We start from the raw sequence: 17,461 nt of genomic DNA, 5'->3' as shown, positions 1-17,461 counted from the left end.
TATATATATATATATAAAATAAAAACAATAACGATTGACCATGGACAAATTTATTACACACATATATATATATAAATTTGATACATGTAATTAGCCCAACTTTAAGAAATGGATGATTTACCCTGTTTTTCAGTCTCTCCCTATGCCAGTGTTGTATGGCGTGTTCTTGTACATGGGCGTGTCCTCACTGCGGGGGATGCAGGCTGTCGACCGTATCATGATTTGGTTCATGCCCCAGAAGTACCAACCAGATGTAATGTACCTACGACATGTGAGGACTGTACGCGTCCACATGTTTACCATCATACAAGTCCTCTGTCTGGCCTGTCTTTGGGTCATCAAAACAATCAAGTCCATTTCCATCGCATTCCCCTTAATGGTGAGTATAGTCAGAAAAGGAAAATTGAAGGGGTACTTAATGGGATGGTATTATCACAGTTAGATTGAAGGGGTACTTAATGGGATGGCATTTCCTCTGTGAAATTGAAGGGGTACTTAATGGGATGGTATTATCACAGTTAGATTGAAGGGGTACTTAATGGGATGGCATTTCCTCTGTGAAATTGAAGGGGTACTTAATGGGATGGTATTATCACAGTTAGATTGAAGGGGTACTTAATGGGATGGCATTTCCTCTGTGAAATTTCAAGAGGTAACTAACAGGATGGTATTTCCTCTGTGAAATTGAAGGGGTACTTAACTGGATGGGATTTTCACAGTGAAAATTGAAGGGGTATTTAATAATGGGATGTTACTTTCACAGTGAAAATAAAGTATATACATGTAGTATTTTCATTTATGCCCTGAAATGGGGGTCCAGTATAATCTAATGGAAATGATTTACAAATGACATCAAAGAAAGATAATTTTTCTCCTGGAGTCCTGGCACATTCTTAAATGACTAAAGTGAACTAAAACAAAATAAAACAGGTGAGAGTTACCCTATTTATTTCAGGTGCTTGCAATGTGCTTTGTGCGTAAGGGAATGGATTGGATGTTCACACAGACAGAACTTAAGTGGCTGGATGACATTATGCCTGAGTCCCACTCAAGAGCAAAGGAGGATGCAAAGAAAAAGGAGAAAGAAGACGATGCAAATCAGGTAATAATACAGACCAGTACATTTTCAGTCTTCAAACTATTCCGAATTTGCATATTAAAGAGTTATCTGCACTTGCGGGTAGGTATTGATTGTGACGTCATGTGTTTGCGAGCGTAACGTCATATTTTTCGGAGAAAACGACATGAATTGCGCTCACAAAACAATGACGTAACAATTGATACCTACCCGCAAGGGAGCTTACTCTGTAATATGCAAAGACGGAATAAGCTAATGTTGATATTCTGTTGGTGATGTTGTAGGTTATGTGTACATTTGTCGACTGGTCATCAGGAACTGTCTTGTTATAGCTATATCTAGGTCAACATGTCCTGCGAGTACTTACGGCCATAGAGCAGACGAGTGTATTCCTGAATACACACCTATTATATAAAATCCATTTTCTAAGTCTGAACACAAAATCAGTTTTCCCAATTTGAACATTTCCATATTATGTTTAATTACATTTGTGTCCATGTTATGAATTAAAACAAAGTTGTTATAATTTGGTATAATAAATTATAAAATTTTCTGAATTTGAACATTTCTCTATAATATTTACAAACAAGTTTTCTTTTGGAATGCACTTTCATGTAGCAAATTTTTTTTATGTCATTTCAAATTTGCATGCCATCAAATGAAATCTACACCAAGGTCATTACAATGTAGTCTTCCTTTCTGCTCAACTAATGTCTTCATATTATTGTTTTTAACATTGAAATAGATGTCAAAAACACAAGTCCATGTTACAAGATTACAAATTGCTGATAAAACTATTGTTAACAATAATTGTTGTATACTCCCATTGGTACTGCGTCTCTGTTACAGATGTAAACAGGAACATATTCAGTTGTACTCTGCAGTCTTATAATTTTAAACTTCGTCACTGTTATTTTGAGTTTAATTAAAAATGTTTTAAAATTGTATTGTTCTAGGAAGGGGAGGCCAGCATGTTGATTGATCCGAATAAATACTCAGATGGTCACGTGAACCTTCCTCTACAGACCGGTAACTTCATCAACATTCCTGTCGATCGAGTCACAGTTGGCATGGAAATGGAACCAGTCAATATTTCAGAGGAAATGGCGAAAACAACATTGTGGAAAACAATAGTAGCAAACGAATCCTCCCCCAACCTTCTTGGGGAAAGTGTCAAAAAGTAAGAAGATATTGTAGATAGTCAACAAACCATCACCTGTTGACTTCCATTGGGTGGGGAGAAAAAAATATCGTAAATAACGATAATAGCAAACGAATCTTCCCGGAACCTTCTTGGGGAAAGTGTCAAAAAGTAAGAAGATATTGTAGATAGTCAACAAACCATCACCTGTTGACTTCCATTGGGTGGGGAGAAAAAAATATCGTAAATAACGATAATAGCAAACGAATCTTCCCGGAACCTTCTTGGGGAAAGTGTCAAAAAGTAAGAAGATATTGTAGATAGTCAACAAACCATCACCTGTTGACTTCCATTGGGTGGGGAGAAAAAAATATCGTAAATAACGATAATAGCAAACGAATCCTCCCCCAACCTTCTTGGGGAAAGTGTCAAAAAGTAAGAAGATATTGTAGATAGTCAACAAACCATCACCTGTTGACTTCCATTGGGTGGGGAGAAAAAAATATCGTAAATAACGATAATAGCAAACGAATCTTCCCGGAACCTTCTTGGGGAAAGTGTCAAAAAGTAAGAAGATATTGTAGATAGTCAACAAACCATCACCTGTTGACTTCCATTGGGTGGGGAGAAAAAAATATCGTAAATAACGATAATAGCAAACGAATCTTCCCGGAACCTTCTTGGGGAAAGTGTCAAAAAGTAAGAAGATATTGTAGATAGTCAACAAACCATCACCTGTTGACTTCCATTGGGTGGGGAGAAAAAAATATCGTAAATAACGATAATAGCAAACGAATCCTCCCCCAACCTTCTTGGGGAAAGTGTCAAAAAGTAAGAAGATATTGTAGATAGTCAACAAACCATCACCTGTTGACTTCCATTGGGTGGGGAGAAAAAAATATCGTAAATAATGATAATAGCAAACGAATCTTCCCGGAACCTTCAGGATGACAGTGTCAAAAATGTATTAAAGTAAATATTGTATATAGCCAACAAAATATCACCTCTCAATTTCCATTGGTTGGAGAGATAGAGATGTAAGTAATGATAATAGGATCTTCCCTGAACCTCAAGGGTGACAGTGTCAAAAAATATTAAAGTAGATAAAAGCACACATGTTTTACAGAAGGGACCCGTCTACAGTACTTCTAATATCAGAACATGGAAGTTTTAGCAGCAAGTCTTTCAAGGCTCACTTCTCTTGTATCAGTTGTCCTGATTCGAACAATAATTTAATAAGCCATGTTTGCATAACGAGATGGTAGCTTGCATATATACTAGCTGTTAAATCATTTCGATAGTTTACATCATTCGTGTAACGTGTTGATCATTTTCAGTCACAAATCCAGATCTCCTGACGATGATCATCACGGCCACCATAAACACAAGAGTTCCAAAAAGAAGATGCCGGTGCAGTTCTACATTGATGATGAGGAAAAGGAGCAGCTGCTGGAAGAAAAGCCAAACAAACCTGCAAAAATAGAGATTGTGGTCGACCCACCCAGCAGTACTAAGGGATCCATCAGTCGCATCGACGAAGACACAACATGTTAAACATAGCCAAACTTCGACTTGAAGAATTTAAATATGCAATAGTATGTATATAATTTCAGCAGTAATGGTAGGTCACTCATGTGATCAGATCATGTGACAGCTAGTATATAATATGATCATGTCATGTGACACTCTTAAACTTGGCCATTGTGGTCAAGTCCACCAAATTATAATCTCACCAAAACTTGATGACAGAACCGTTTTGAAATGTGATTTTTTGTTGGAAATTTTAAATCTACAATATTTTAGACCTCAGTATCTTTATACTACACTGTTTTTATCCCCAAATGTTTGAAGATTTGTTACCTAATATTTATACGAGACACCTATGAGCTGGAAACCGAGCTTTCTGTTAGTTTATCATACAGATTGATACAGATTAGCTTGTCATTGGTCGATATTTTATATATTGTAATATATAACCCCGATGATAAAAGGCTAAGGTCAAAAGTTCAGAGGTGAAAGGTTACGGTTTCTCATTAGTTTATACTAACCAGTACTAATTTACAAAGTTTATTTTTAAGCCTGTTGTGAAATTTTATAGAATTTTGAATGCCACCTTCTGTTATTTATTGAAATGGTGTGTTATCAATTAGTAAATTATATACCTGTATGAACTTACATTAAGTCGGTGTCCTTTGCTAATTACATCATTTCTTATCAATCATGTATTTATTTTGTGTCACAGATCATGAAATTCAAAAAAATCGAACATACAAAATTCTGTAACTGCAGAACAATATGTTTGATAATATTGGACAGTAAGCACGACACCATTGATGCTCTGAAATATTCTGTTATTATCTACAGAAGTGGATAAAAGACGTGTTCTTGTCCTCATTTGTGTCAGGTCTAGTCAAATAAATTTACCTTAATCGCTAGATCACAATGATTGGGCACCTCTGGCTGCTTATTGGTGATGGTCGACCAATCAGACCTTTGGAATTTGCGAGAACGGGACTTAACGAACGTTGGTTATTTCCCTTGTGGTAAATTTTAGTACGAATATGTGACTTGTAAAGTTGTTACATCAATTGTATGAAATGGATTTTCCCTTCAGCTTTGTCTCGTTGTGTATGAGACTTAGCGTTATGTCTACCTATTTAAATGCCATTTGTTAATGCCATGTTGAGATAATGTCGCTATGACACAGGATGACGAGAGAGGAATTGATAATGACCCTACCGCTCCAGTTGTTCTGTCGACCCATATCACTGTTATAGGTGGGTAATAAAGTTGTACGTTATTTATTTTACCCAGTCATTCTATTGTGTGGTCGTGCAGAGTTGTCTCCCCTCATATTTCGATACCGATATCTATCGCCATTTTTCACAGCAACGTCATCAATTCAAAAGGAAGAAAATGTTTTGGATAAATGACGTTACATGTAAAAGACATGCTCATGAAGGGGAGGTAACTTTGCATGATAAAAGACTTGATCTACATATTTTTGCCGATTACATATCTAGCTTGAAAAGGTTTTGTAAATTTTAATGCTTTGTGTTTTTAAGTTTTGTGTATTGAATATGTTTACGTTTGTAGTATCTACAAGCAATATAGCTATGAAATGCTTCATTCACTATCACAAGGATTGAATTTAATTAGTTCTATTGTCACCATGATGTATATTATTTCTTAATAACTCGTAAGGTGTTGCAGTTCAAAAACACGTAAAAATATCTATTAGTGTTTCTTATTGAACAAAGTGGGAGTATTAAGACATATTGAGGAAGGTTTGCATCATCTTCCTCACCGTATAAGCAGATTAAAGCATTATTCATAACAACGTATGGTTACATATATATCCAATTTAATTTCCTGAAAGTTCATTTTTATGTGAAGTTTACCTGAACCATGCAAGATCCAGATATACATCAACTTTTTACTATATTCCTCTTCTGTCTCATTTTATTCCAAAGTCCCTTAAGTTTTATTATAGTTTATTTTAGCCATTGAATACAGATCCATTTTATTTGTTTTTCTGTATACGATTCAGAACGCTTTGCCAGAAACATGTATGAATTTTTATCAGTCGGCCTATTACGGGATCGTTTTATTTGTTTCCTATGTGTTTTTATATAACAGCTGCATTATTTTAACATTTAAAGTATGTCCAAAGTATTTCCTTCAAGTCTTTTTTATTGCCTTCAACCCTTTTTTTATTTATTTTGTTTTCTTTGTATTAATTGTTTAACCTATATTTATTGAAATCCATCTATTCTGAGGTTGGCCTAATCATTAGTGAAAGAAGGGAAGGTAACTCATGGAGAAATTCAAATTTTAATTATATAATCAAATATGTCTGGGTATTGTGAATTACCATGTAGCACATTTTGCTTCACCCAGGAAAGAGCTGAAGTAAAATTTCCACTTGGAGATAGTATATGCTTTCTATGTCATTATTAACATGACTTTTGGTAACAGAAAATAATATGAAAAAATACCTTTGTACGTTGTTTAGTATAAGAGAGAATATCTGTTACAATGGCTATGTATCATTTTGTAGTGTATATCTGATGTTGTGAGTGACGGACTTGTAGAGACTTGATAATGAGACTTAATTACTGGTGTAAGATAATTAGAGAATGTTTATAGCGATAAAAAGATGTGTGGATTGTGGGACTCGACGGGAGATTAATTCATGTGTTCAAGTTGAAGTTATACCGAGTATGATGTATATAGTATCTTATATTTTTATCTGTCACATGGTATACAATATGGATTAATACACACAAATAGCTATCTCATTGTAGTCATACTATACCTAGTGCTTTAGCCGAGATTTCTTTTGTCGTCATCAGCAACATCATGGTGACATCATCACTTCATGAGTAGTGCTTTGATGATGTCATAGGTTTTTGTGTAGATGTCATTGAAATAAACTGATTCTCCGATACATTGTGATATTGTAAAGGATATGAAATCAATATTCCGCTTTGTGTGATGATGTCTTCAAATTAGCCAAAATGTCATCACCGTTCATGTGATTTCTCTTAGATTTTGCTGTAATTATGTGATTTAAAGATAAAATTCGTGACTTTTGTCCATTTTATGTGATTCTGTATTTGATTGGATTGCCATCATTTGAAATGATGTCATTTTGTAAATATGTCAATTTATCATTATCTAATAAATCAGATGTCATCATCCCGTCAACTACAATTTGTATTTATTTTACATCAATTGCGAAACAAGTTCTATAACTTATAAAAATCAATATCGATGGCCTGGGTGTAAGCGTATGAGACGTCTTCAAGTGGGAGGAAACCGGAGAGACACATGAACAGATAGGTCACCGCTGACTTTTTCATGTGTGTGTCGGGACTCACTTTGTACGTCATTTCATGATATCATCGATTTGTATGTGATGTCATCGTTTTATGTGATGCCTATGTGATTTATGACATATTACTATGTATATAATCCAGAGAGAAATGAATGTAATGATTAAATCGTTATTAATAGAATTAAGTTTTAATTATTTAATGATTGTACCAGTTTTATTACTGTGCTTTTCATGTTTTTGTAGACTCAGGAACATAGCATTTTTAACAGTTTTGTTTCATTGTGTTGGTCTGTTTATTTCAAAACGTCGGTGTTAAATAATAAAATCCATTCAGGAATTCTTATCGCCCCCTCCCAGAACACCCCCTTAATCTGAACGTTTCCTGTAATTCCGACATCAGTAGCCTGTTTAATGAGGTTGGTGTCTTGTGAAAGTTACAGTATAGTACTCTAGAAAATATGACAATGAATTGGATTGTTAATCATTCTGATAAGTCCTGTCATGAATTTTTGACACACCTGGGGGTCTTTTTATGGCAAATATTTCCTATTAAAATTTATAATCCCTCCTCTCTCTGGTAAAAACACATCCCTGTAGCGTTGTCTTTCCGTTGTCTGATCATGCATTTTAATGAAATCCTGATTTTTTTTAAAGAAAAAATATTATGTATATCTGGTCATAAACTTGTATTTTTTATAAATGTGATGATTTACAGATATACATAAAATTGGTAATAAGTGACTGTTGATGTCAGATTTGTATCAAACATTTGATATAGTGATAGGAAGATTTGTGACAAGGATAACAAATGGAAGTAAAATACATTGAGGAAAAACGTTAAGATAAACCTAAGATAAAAGGTAATGTGGTAAAGGATTTCGTATTTTGTTTTATTACATCACTCGGAAAAAAGTCAAAATCTGTCTTAAGTCATCTTGTATTTTGTCTAGTTACATAATAAATATGTTTGGTTGAATTATTTAATGTGAAATTTTAGACAAGAGTCTTAAAAGAAAAGCATTTAATGTCAGCAAGCTCTTTGTGGCCATGGATATTTAGTTTATTTATTTTTCCAAAACTGAAATATTACTGTAACAGGATGAGAATATACATGTAACTTTTAAAGATAATTAATTGTGTAGAAAACCCTGTGTCATTCATCTCTGTAATCTTCTGAATTCTAGAACAAATAAGTTTTTGAAGCAATAGAGCAGTCACTAGCATCACATAGATACATATGTTAAAAGAGAATGTTGACAGTCATTTTTATCCTGAATAAAGGAAAACTTCAAACCTGTATCATGTCTTTGATTTCTCAATCCACGCAAAAAGAAGTCGTATCGACGAATCGAGATTGAAACAAATGAAATGAAAGTTGGTAATAGTACACATTGTCTGAAACGGTATCAAATGTCAACCAGTGACCGATGAAGGTGTCAAATGTCATTCATTGACCGATATAAAATCAATCATTTACCGATGAAGGTGTCAAATATCATTCAATGACAGATGAAGGTTTTAAAATGTCTATCAGTAACAGATGAAGGTGTCAAATGTCAACCAATGACCGATGAAGGTGTCAAATGTCATTCATTGACCGATGAAGGTGTCACATGACAACAAGTGACCGATGAAGGTGTCAAATGTCATTCATTGTCCGATGAAGGGATCAAAATCATCAAGATTCCTTGCATAATAAATCAGTAAATGGCGATGTAATCTTTAAAAAATCAAAATCTGACGAAAAGTTTCTTTAGGATCTCAAAAAGAATTTCGAATATAAGACCATGTGTTCTGGAATAGTTAACATCTGCTGCATACGAAATAGTTAAATGAAAAGTTTTCTTTTAGTCGGATGATGATGCTGTGAACATAGATTGTTCATACGTGTATATCCATTACTAAAAAAAGTATTACAATTAGAATGCATGGAATCTTCTTGATTTTAAAAATAAATTATCAACGTCTTAATCGTGCAAAATATAATTTTATTTCATTGCTTGCAGGTAAATTAAAATTGTGCATTAACTAGTATTCAAAACGTAGACGAAACCATCATAAATTAGTACATTTATAACGAACAACTGTGATTAAAAACTAAAATATCCATTATTATAACACAACAAAGTTAATTTTTACAACATACTGATAAGTAAGAAGAGATATATTATACCGTATTCCGTAGTACACATCTAGGTTATATTTTTACATAATGTACCATTTACCGGATGGACATTCCTATTGATTTCGTTCTGTTATCATAAATATGTTTTCTTTATTATTTCAAACTTTTATAACAGTCTACACAGTAGCTCACGAATGAAATAATTAAGCTACGACGCCCAACTTTAGACAGGTTATTTATAGTTGTTTATGAGTTATAGAAACGTACGATCTATTTGTACGTCAAAGTTCAATGTCAAGATCACAGACATAAAAAATCAACTTTTTTTTTTTTATTTATTAACACAGATTTTGTCAAGGTCGTTATCAGGTTAAAGGTCAAAAACTAAATTTACGATATAAAAGATTTGAAGGTTGGATATGAAAAAGCATGCTCGCAGAATATACAATGATCAAGATTTCAAGCTCATATCATTCAAAATGGCGAATATATAGCACATTAAAAATCATATTTGTTTCCGTAATTTTCAGATTTTTTTTAATAAAGTCCTTGGATAAATGATAATTAAATGTATATAAACAGGTGCGTGCACTACATTGTCTTTCTTGTTTATGAACTATCAGTAATCTTTGATTTGTCTTTGATTTTGATTTCACATTATTTAAATAATGATCATGATACAAAATACGCATCACGAAGAAGGTATCAAAGTGGTCATTGATTAGACATTGCTAAAGAGATTTACGCCATTAGAGTCCAAAAATTTGATAGAGTTATTCAAATAAACATCTTGATCCAAAGGCAGAATAATGAGTTGATTGAGGAAACACACTTAATTGATAAATGTTAATTACACTGCAATTTTTTCATTAATCAACACATATTCCAAAAATTTCTGAGCCAATCAACAAAGTGAGTAATGGTATGAAAAACGGGCTATTGAATCGACTTTTAAATTGCTACAGCGATACGTCTATCTAGGAAAAGTTCGGATGCAAAATCAAGTCACTTCCTCCACTCATTAACCATTTTTCGCAGCTTTTCCACATGTTCGGGATCGGTCGACTTGCAATACACTCTTGCAACTTTTTCATTGAACTTCTTTGGTAACATCATTTGTGAGACCTCGCCCTAGAACAATCGTACAATATATAAAATATGAAACAGATAATTAAAACATAGTTGTGATGTCATCTACTATATTGTTGTTTCTGTACTTTAACTCCTGGATTATCGGACCATTACCAGTAACTGTCCTATATATTACCTTTTACTGTCTTATATGTGATTCTAATATGAGACAGTCACTTATACATGTAAGACAGTAAAAGGTAGCATAAGGGGAGAGTTACACAATACGGGTGAGTATATGTCTCTGCACATAATCCCATAGTTATGTTAGCACACAACACACAACTTGCTGGAATATTCCATTATTTTTTTTATCAAAATTACGATACAATCCTCTATTGATGCGGAATTAAACACATCCAAAGAATTTCTGTATATATCCCAGAGTTTTCCTCCTTATTGTGATTTCGCCATTTAACAGTTACTTACAGCATTAACTGCAATTTCCGCTTTCTGAAACATTGTTGTTTTTGTACACCACTTTTGATTTTAAATTTCAAAATCATCTACAATTTAGTTTTACACTTATTTTGGTGTTGTTTCAACAATATTTCAGAATTTCACCTAAATCCCATTGGCTTGTTGAATGAAATTGCACATGGTATAAATAAATACAAAATTGTCCATGGAGAAGTCGAAATTCAATGAAAGTTCTGGCATTGGGGCACCGACTGTTTTGAATTGGCCTGAAAATCGCTTTCAAGCAAACGCCTAAATTGCAAGTCTAGTTTCATATGTCATTGAAATGTCCTTTTAGTAATAAAAAGACACTAAAGCCACCTTAATATATCGCTTAAATTGAAATAGTAATATCCTTCGATCACTGTTGGCGAACATGGTGAAAATGAATTTACAGATAGTTGTTCAACCCAAAAGCATGCTTCATGCATTCCGTTCATGAATACTATTCATGACATAAAACACAGGCAAAGGTAAGCCTATGTTGCCATTGTCTATTTTGGATTTGTCGTGGTTGAATGCACATTAGTAGAGTTATCTGAGCTCATACACAAAGGCAAAGCAAGAGGTCCATGGCCTTAACGGTCATCTGACTGTTACTACAATAAAACATAGTCGTTTAAAGAACCACTGTGACCTTGATTGAAGATCAACGTTATTCATTTGAACAAACTTCGTAGCCCTTCATCCCAGCATGTCAAAGGCCCAATATCAGGTCTCTAGGCCTCTTAATGATTGACAAGAAGTTACTTAAAGATTTTAGCCATTTGGACCCCTGTGACCTTGAATGACGTTTAAGGTCCTTCATTTGAACAAATTGGGTAGCCCTTCATCCCAGCATGCTGCAGGCCCAATATGAGTATCCTGAGCCTTTTGGTTATTGAGAAGAATGATCGAAGTCGTTTAAAGATTTTAGTCTATTTGACCCCAATAACCTTGAATGAATGTCAAGGTCTTTCATTTGAACAAACTTTGTAGCCCTTCATCCCATCATGCTATAGGCCCAATATGAGTATACTGGGCCTTTTGGTTCTTGAAAAGAAGTCGTTTAACGATTTTAGTCTTTTTGACCCCCATGAACTTGAATGAAGATCAAGGTCATGCATTTCAACAAACTTGATAGCTCTTTATCCAAGCATGTCAAGGGACAAATATCAGATAATCAAGAGTGATTTTGTTTGAAAATTTTGGTCAATTTGTGGCCCGGAATTAAATACAACTGGGCAGCTTTCACGTAACAGTTTTGCAAAATGGTAAAATCGTGAGATGACCCTCTTCGCAATTGGTGTCGGAGGACCAGATATGGAAACTCGTTTTACTTAGAGAGTTTCAAACGTTAAAATTATCGTCTCTCCTATAACAGTGTCAGTCAAACAAATACATGCCATTTTTATTTCCATTTTGTCCATTTTCATGGAAATAAAATTCTCCGCGAAATTAAATCGTTCTTATATTAACACATCAATTTAGTATGGGTACTTACTACAGTATTACGCATTTTATTATAAATTTGTGTCCCTAACATAAAGTTTATACGCAATGAGGTATTTGGCAAACCTCTCATTCTCTTCCCAGTAATCGTAAGACAGTCAAAATTTGTTTAAACACATGAATTCGAATATTGAAAAAGATCTCTGTTGGAGAATGTATAACACATATTTAATATATATTTGTGCTTTCTATTGCATCAGTGCCATTCAGGATTGAATTGATACTAAGGAAAATTGAATGAATAACCTTTCATTCCATTTATGTCGGAGTAGTACGATGTGATACTGAACTACCCTCAATACGGAAGTGGCTAAGGAAGCTAGAATTGTAGCCATACCCGATACCCCAGGGGTTACTATCACTGTCGTTCTATCTACCTCTTCACTACGTCATAGTAACCTTGAAAGCAGTTCAGGAAAAATACTGACCAATCATAGGCCTGAAGAAAATTTATAGAGTGCGACGCGCAACTTCAAACTCATAAAATGTACCGTTATAAGATTGATTTGATTGTGGTGTAGCAAATGAGCCTTTAGTTTTACTATTACATAGTCCAGGGGTGGTCGTAACTACAGTGATTGTAACTCCTGGAGTGTCGAGATTGGCTTGTAGCATGCTAGAGTAAATGACTACCTATTTATTACCATATGAATAAATCAGATTTAGCTGAAAAAATTGACCATGCTAATTCAACGTTTTTTTGGGGTTTTTTTTTTGTGTGTTGTGAGACCCTTACGCATCTGTATTAATGTGTCTATAATTTAACTTGCGTTCGCAATGAGGAAAGTTAAGCAATTAACAATTCACAGCTTAAAATATAAATAATGTTATTTACCTCCTTTTTTTGGACGGCTTTCTTCATATCCTTTTTGCCGTAGAAATATGCCTCGAGAACTGGATTTTTGTCCTTGCTGCCGTAATCGAAGGAAGCAAACTGAAAAATGAAATTAATCAACGTTTGATTTACACTCTTGTCCGATATTATCACCATTTTGATCTACGGTCAACCTCAATATGAACGCCTCATCATCACTATCAATTGTGGATTTGTTAAAACTATGTTAAGACTTACAAAAATATCATATATGTATGATGTAACGATTATGTTTGTCATACAAAAAATGTCATAGATGTAATCTGTAATGATTATGTGTCATGCAAAAATACCATAGATGTATGCTGTAACGATTATATATGTCATACAATAATACCATAGATGTATGTTCTAACGATTATATATGTCGAACAAAAATACCATTATATGTATGCTTAACTTATTATGTATGTCATCAGTGGCGTAGGAAGATGAAACGTAATGGGGGGCAAAGGTCCTCAATATTTTGTAACACCCCCCCCCCCCCCGCCGCACGTACAGGAGGAGATTAATTCAACTCCCAACTATATATTTTTTATGTACATTTTTCATATATCAGTAAATTTAATCCTTGTACACATTTATAGACAGTGGGGTCGCTATAAAAGGATATTAACGAATACGCAAATTGGCCAGATTAGCGTGTGAGCGCCGAAGGCGCGAGATTTTAGTGTTTTAGGTGTCTGAGGGTGACCCCCGGAAAAAAATATAGTAATTTAGAATGGCTGAGATGAGTTTTACAATGTATTTTGATGATTTTGCGAGCGCCCGAAAGCGCGAGATTTTGGTGTTTGGGGGGTCCGGGGCCTCCTCTAGGAAAAATATTACGATTTAGAATAGCTCAAATGAGTTTTAATGAATTTGCGAGCGCCCGAAAGCGCGAGATTTTGGTGTTTGGGGGGTCCGGGTGTCTACCCCGGAAAAAATTACGGTTTAGAATGGCTGAGATGAGTTTTACGATGTATTTTAATGATTATAAAGCGTTCTTAACGTGGTAATTTTTCTATTTAAAGCTGCTTGCATTTAAAAATGATAATTGTGTCGTCAAAACATTATGCAACCCTACTCGATCTGAATACACCGGCTTCACACCATCGGCACATGGTTGTGTAACATAAAAATGAATTAATATTGTCTCGCTAAGACATAAACAAATTGATCTTTTAAGAGAATTTTTTAGGTAGTACATAAAATCCTGTGTATTGAATTTTGACTAGGCCTATTTAAGGTTTGACATTATGTGCTTGAACGTTTTAGGAAATACGCCGCGCAGCGGAAAATTTTCTAGAATGAAGTACGAAAAATGTGCAGGAGGACACTTTTTTCTTTCAAATAAACATTTTTAGAAAATTTCAGTCGGCGAAAATGGGGGGCAAAAAGACATGTTTGCCCCCCCTGCTCCCCCCCCCCCCCCCCCCGCGTCATACAAAAAATATCAAAGATGTATGCTCTAACGATTATGTACATACTGACAGCGATTGAACAGTGTTTTGAGTGCGGTAAAGGTGGTATGAACGCAATTGGATACAGACATAGGTCTATTCCATGTAGCGCGTTTTGTACTGTCTTCTAAGCAGGCCTTCTGACAATCATAATATTTGTCTGTGCCGCATAAGGATCAGTCTTGAGACCAATGTTAGACCGAAAACGTCCTTTAGTTTATCATGAATTCAAAGCAAATTTAAACAAAGTGATTAAAGTGATTAGATTTAGATTGACGCAAAGTCTTATCAAAGCGTGAACTAGAAGTAGTCCGATCCTGCTCAGGGTTTGTATTCATACATGTATGACGTTGCTATGTTACCTGACCCGACTTACAGTGATATGAATACAGACTCGTTTTACTATCCCAAAGAAGAGCAATATGTAAATATACAAAATACAAAATATACAATCATTAATAGATGTTCTAATGATTATGTATGTCATAAAAATATGATGGATGATCTAGAGATTATGCATGTCATAAAGAATATCATTGATGGATGTTCTACGATTATGTATGTTATACAAAGTATCATTGATGGATGTTCTACGATTATGTATGTTATACAAAGTATCATTGATGGATGTTCTACGATTATGTATGTTATACAAAGTATCATTGATGGATGTTCTACGATTATGTATGTTATACAAAGTATCATTGATGTATGTAATGGTTTAGCATGAGCTGAATTATGAACGCATCATTTCCAATTCTATCGTAACTATGGTGGATTTGTTAAGCAATGAGAAGACTTACAAACACTCCCACATGGCTCCTCAGGCTCTCTCCCTCGTTTTCATTCTCACTTAGAACTTGATTAACTATGTCATCTTCCGTTTCTTCATCCTGTAGTTATATAATATATTCCATCAAATCCATCAAAAGTCAAAACTTTTACATATTTAATATACATGTATATAATGATAATAACTTTAAAATGTTTCTTACGGATGGAAAAATATGTAAAATAAATAAAATTCAACGATAACGTCATTGTACCCAAATTGATACCAATACATGCAGATTTCTTATATGACATTTTTTGCTTGGAGTGTTTCAATTTTAGATTCTTTAACATTTTCGCCGTATCAGAGCGGTTCCTTGCGAAGGTATATATATTATCAAAAGAGAAAAAAAATCTCAAGACTTCGTAGCAAGGCCTTTCTGCCTTCACAGGCGTCTTCTGTGGAATATATATATACAGTTATATGTAAATATTGCGAGGTTACACTCCGTATTTGCATATTTCAGGATTTTCTGTCTTCGCTGAAAGGTATTGATTGTGACGTCATTTTTTTGCAAGCGAGGGTTACGTCTTTTGTTTAGCAAAATTTGATAATACGCTCAAACACGTAAGAATATATATACCTACACTTAAGAGGAAATAACTTTAATATACCGAATGCAGCAATGAGTTCACCTTATTCTGAGTGGAGCAGTACAAGAAGCAACATGGTAGACAGTGGAGATCTTTATCAAACAATTAGGGGATGTAGCAGATCATTTACTTGGATATAGCTCGTAAGAAATCCACACAAATTGGGGGATTACCATGGAAACATATTGTTTTACTTAATTTTGAATATATCATTACGAAATTGGTCCTGTTTAAAACCAGGATATTAAAGCCACACTATACAAAACTATCACCAAAAAGTAAAGTTATATTCGATCCCGATATTGTAAGTATTTGAAGATGTAGTTGAAATCAAGTTATATCAAAGAATATTTATAATGATTTCTTAATTACTTTGGAACAGCAGTTGTTGAAAGTCGATACTTGTAAATATGCCTTCATTATAAACTGGTCGGCATACACGTTACGATTATTGCCGAACGGAACTCGGAAAGTTCATGACCCGTTCTCGGATGTTACGTAGTTACGGTAGTCACATGACGTTATGGGTAACGACTTTACAATGTCGGCTGACTTCGGTTTGTTAGACTAAATGGGACCCACCTAGCGATGTGCAATATTTATTTGATTTTTATCAAAAGTTTCCGAATCATTATCGCTCATCTTGACTTCGATTCAGTCCCGTCTTTGCAGGATTTACAACAGGATTTGTTTTCCAACTTTCTTCTAAATCATGAAAAAATAAGACAGATACGGGTATTGGGGCTTTAAGGTTTAGTACGCTCTAAAGGAAACTATAATGAGAACGGCACTGTGATCAATAGAATGTATTCACGAGATGGGGATCTATCTCCTTAATGTTTAACTGTGTTCATTAGGCATTGTTTGATTCTTGGATAAGCAACTATATCAAAAGTATTTAATATGGGAAACGTGGATTTAATTGTAATTTCCATAAAGTACATGTAAAATTTCAGTCACAGTAGCCTTTGTTCAAGGAATAGGGCCATACATTGTGAAATTTTGGGGATATGGAATTATACTGAAAGCATTCAATTTTCAAAGAAAGAAAATGCATGTGTCTGTTTCAAATTATAACATCCTTGTAGGAGTAATTGTGTTGTCGAAATACTAAAAAAATCGATTTTCATCACAGGAGTATTTTTTGCGTTGTAGTTGATGTATTTGGATCTATGAATTGATATAAAACAGCAAATATGTAATAATATGCATGCATTACTGAATTGTATAACTTTTATGTACATGTAGTTGAATTAAAATGGATTTATGTGTTATATATATCTATGTAGATTTCACAATGTCGCATGTACTAGTGTACTTTGTTGTTCTTTACCTTTCACTGTACATTAGTTTACATGGACCGGCAGATTCAATGAAACTAACCGGCGACTCCAGGTAAACTAATTTACAGTGAAAGATGTTCTAATCTGCAAACAGAATAAGTAACAAAAGCCC

At 34.2% G+C, this 17,461-nt stretch overlaps 2 protein-coding genes across 5 annotated transcripts in view; one reads left to right on the top strand and one right to left on the bottom strand.

Moving 5' to 3' along the window:
* Positions 1 to 8,356, top strand: part of LOC138310243 (electroneutral sodium bicarbonate exchanger 1-like) — a 62,226-nt gene extending 53,870 nt beyond the window's left edge. The window contains exons 19-22 of the mRNA XM_069251364.1: positions 134 to 379; positions 956 to 1,102; positions 2,035 to 2,258; positions 3,557 to 8,356. Coding sequence (XP_069107465.1) covers positions 134 to 379; positions 956 to 1,102; positions 2,035 to 2,258; positions 3,557 to 3,773 — 834 coding nt within the window. The 3' untranslated portion in view covers positions 3,774 to 8,356. The remainder of the gene's footprint in view (positions 1 to 133; positions 380 to 955; positions 1,103 to 2,034; positions 2,259 to 3,556) is intronic.
* Positions 8,357 to 9,030: 674 nt separating this feature from the next.
* LOC138310279 (deoxynucleoside triphosphate triphosphohydrolase SAMHD1-like) overlaps positions 9,031 to 17,461 on the bottom strand; it is a 52,947-nt gene continuing 44,516 nt past the window's right edge. For all 4 annotated transcript variants that reach the window (XM_069251416.1, XM_069251414.1, XM_069251413.1 and 1 more), the window contains exons 13-15: positions 15,385 to 15,474; positions 13,101 to 13,199; positions 9,031 to 10,315 (exon numbers count right to left, since the gene is read on the bottom strand). In XM_069251416.1, coding sequence (XP_069107517.1) covers positions 10,190 to 10,315; positions 13,101 to 13,199; positions 15,385 to 15,474 — 315 coding nt within the window. In that variant the 3' untranslated portion in view covers positions 9,031 to 10,189. The remainder of the gene's footprint in view (positions 10,316 to 13,100; positions 13,200 to 15,384; positions 15,475 to 17,461) is intronic.

Source organism: Argopecten irradians, chromosome 16 (genome assembly GCF_041381155.1).
Source record: "Argopecten irradians isolate NY chromosome 16, Ai_NY, whole genome shotgun sequence".
NCBI lineage: Eukaryota > Metazoa > Mollusca > Bivalvia > Pectinida > Pectinidae > Argopecten > Argopecten irradians.
Note: the sequence above shows the minus strand (reverse complement) of the source record. Positions and strands in the feature narration are given on the sequence as shown.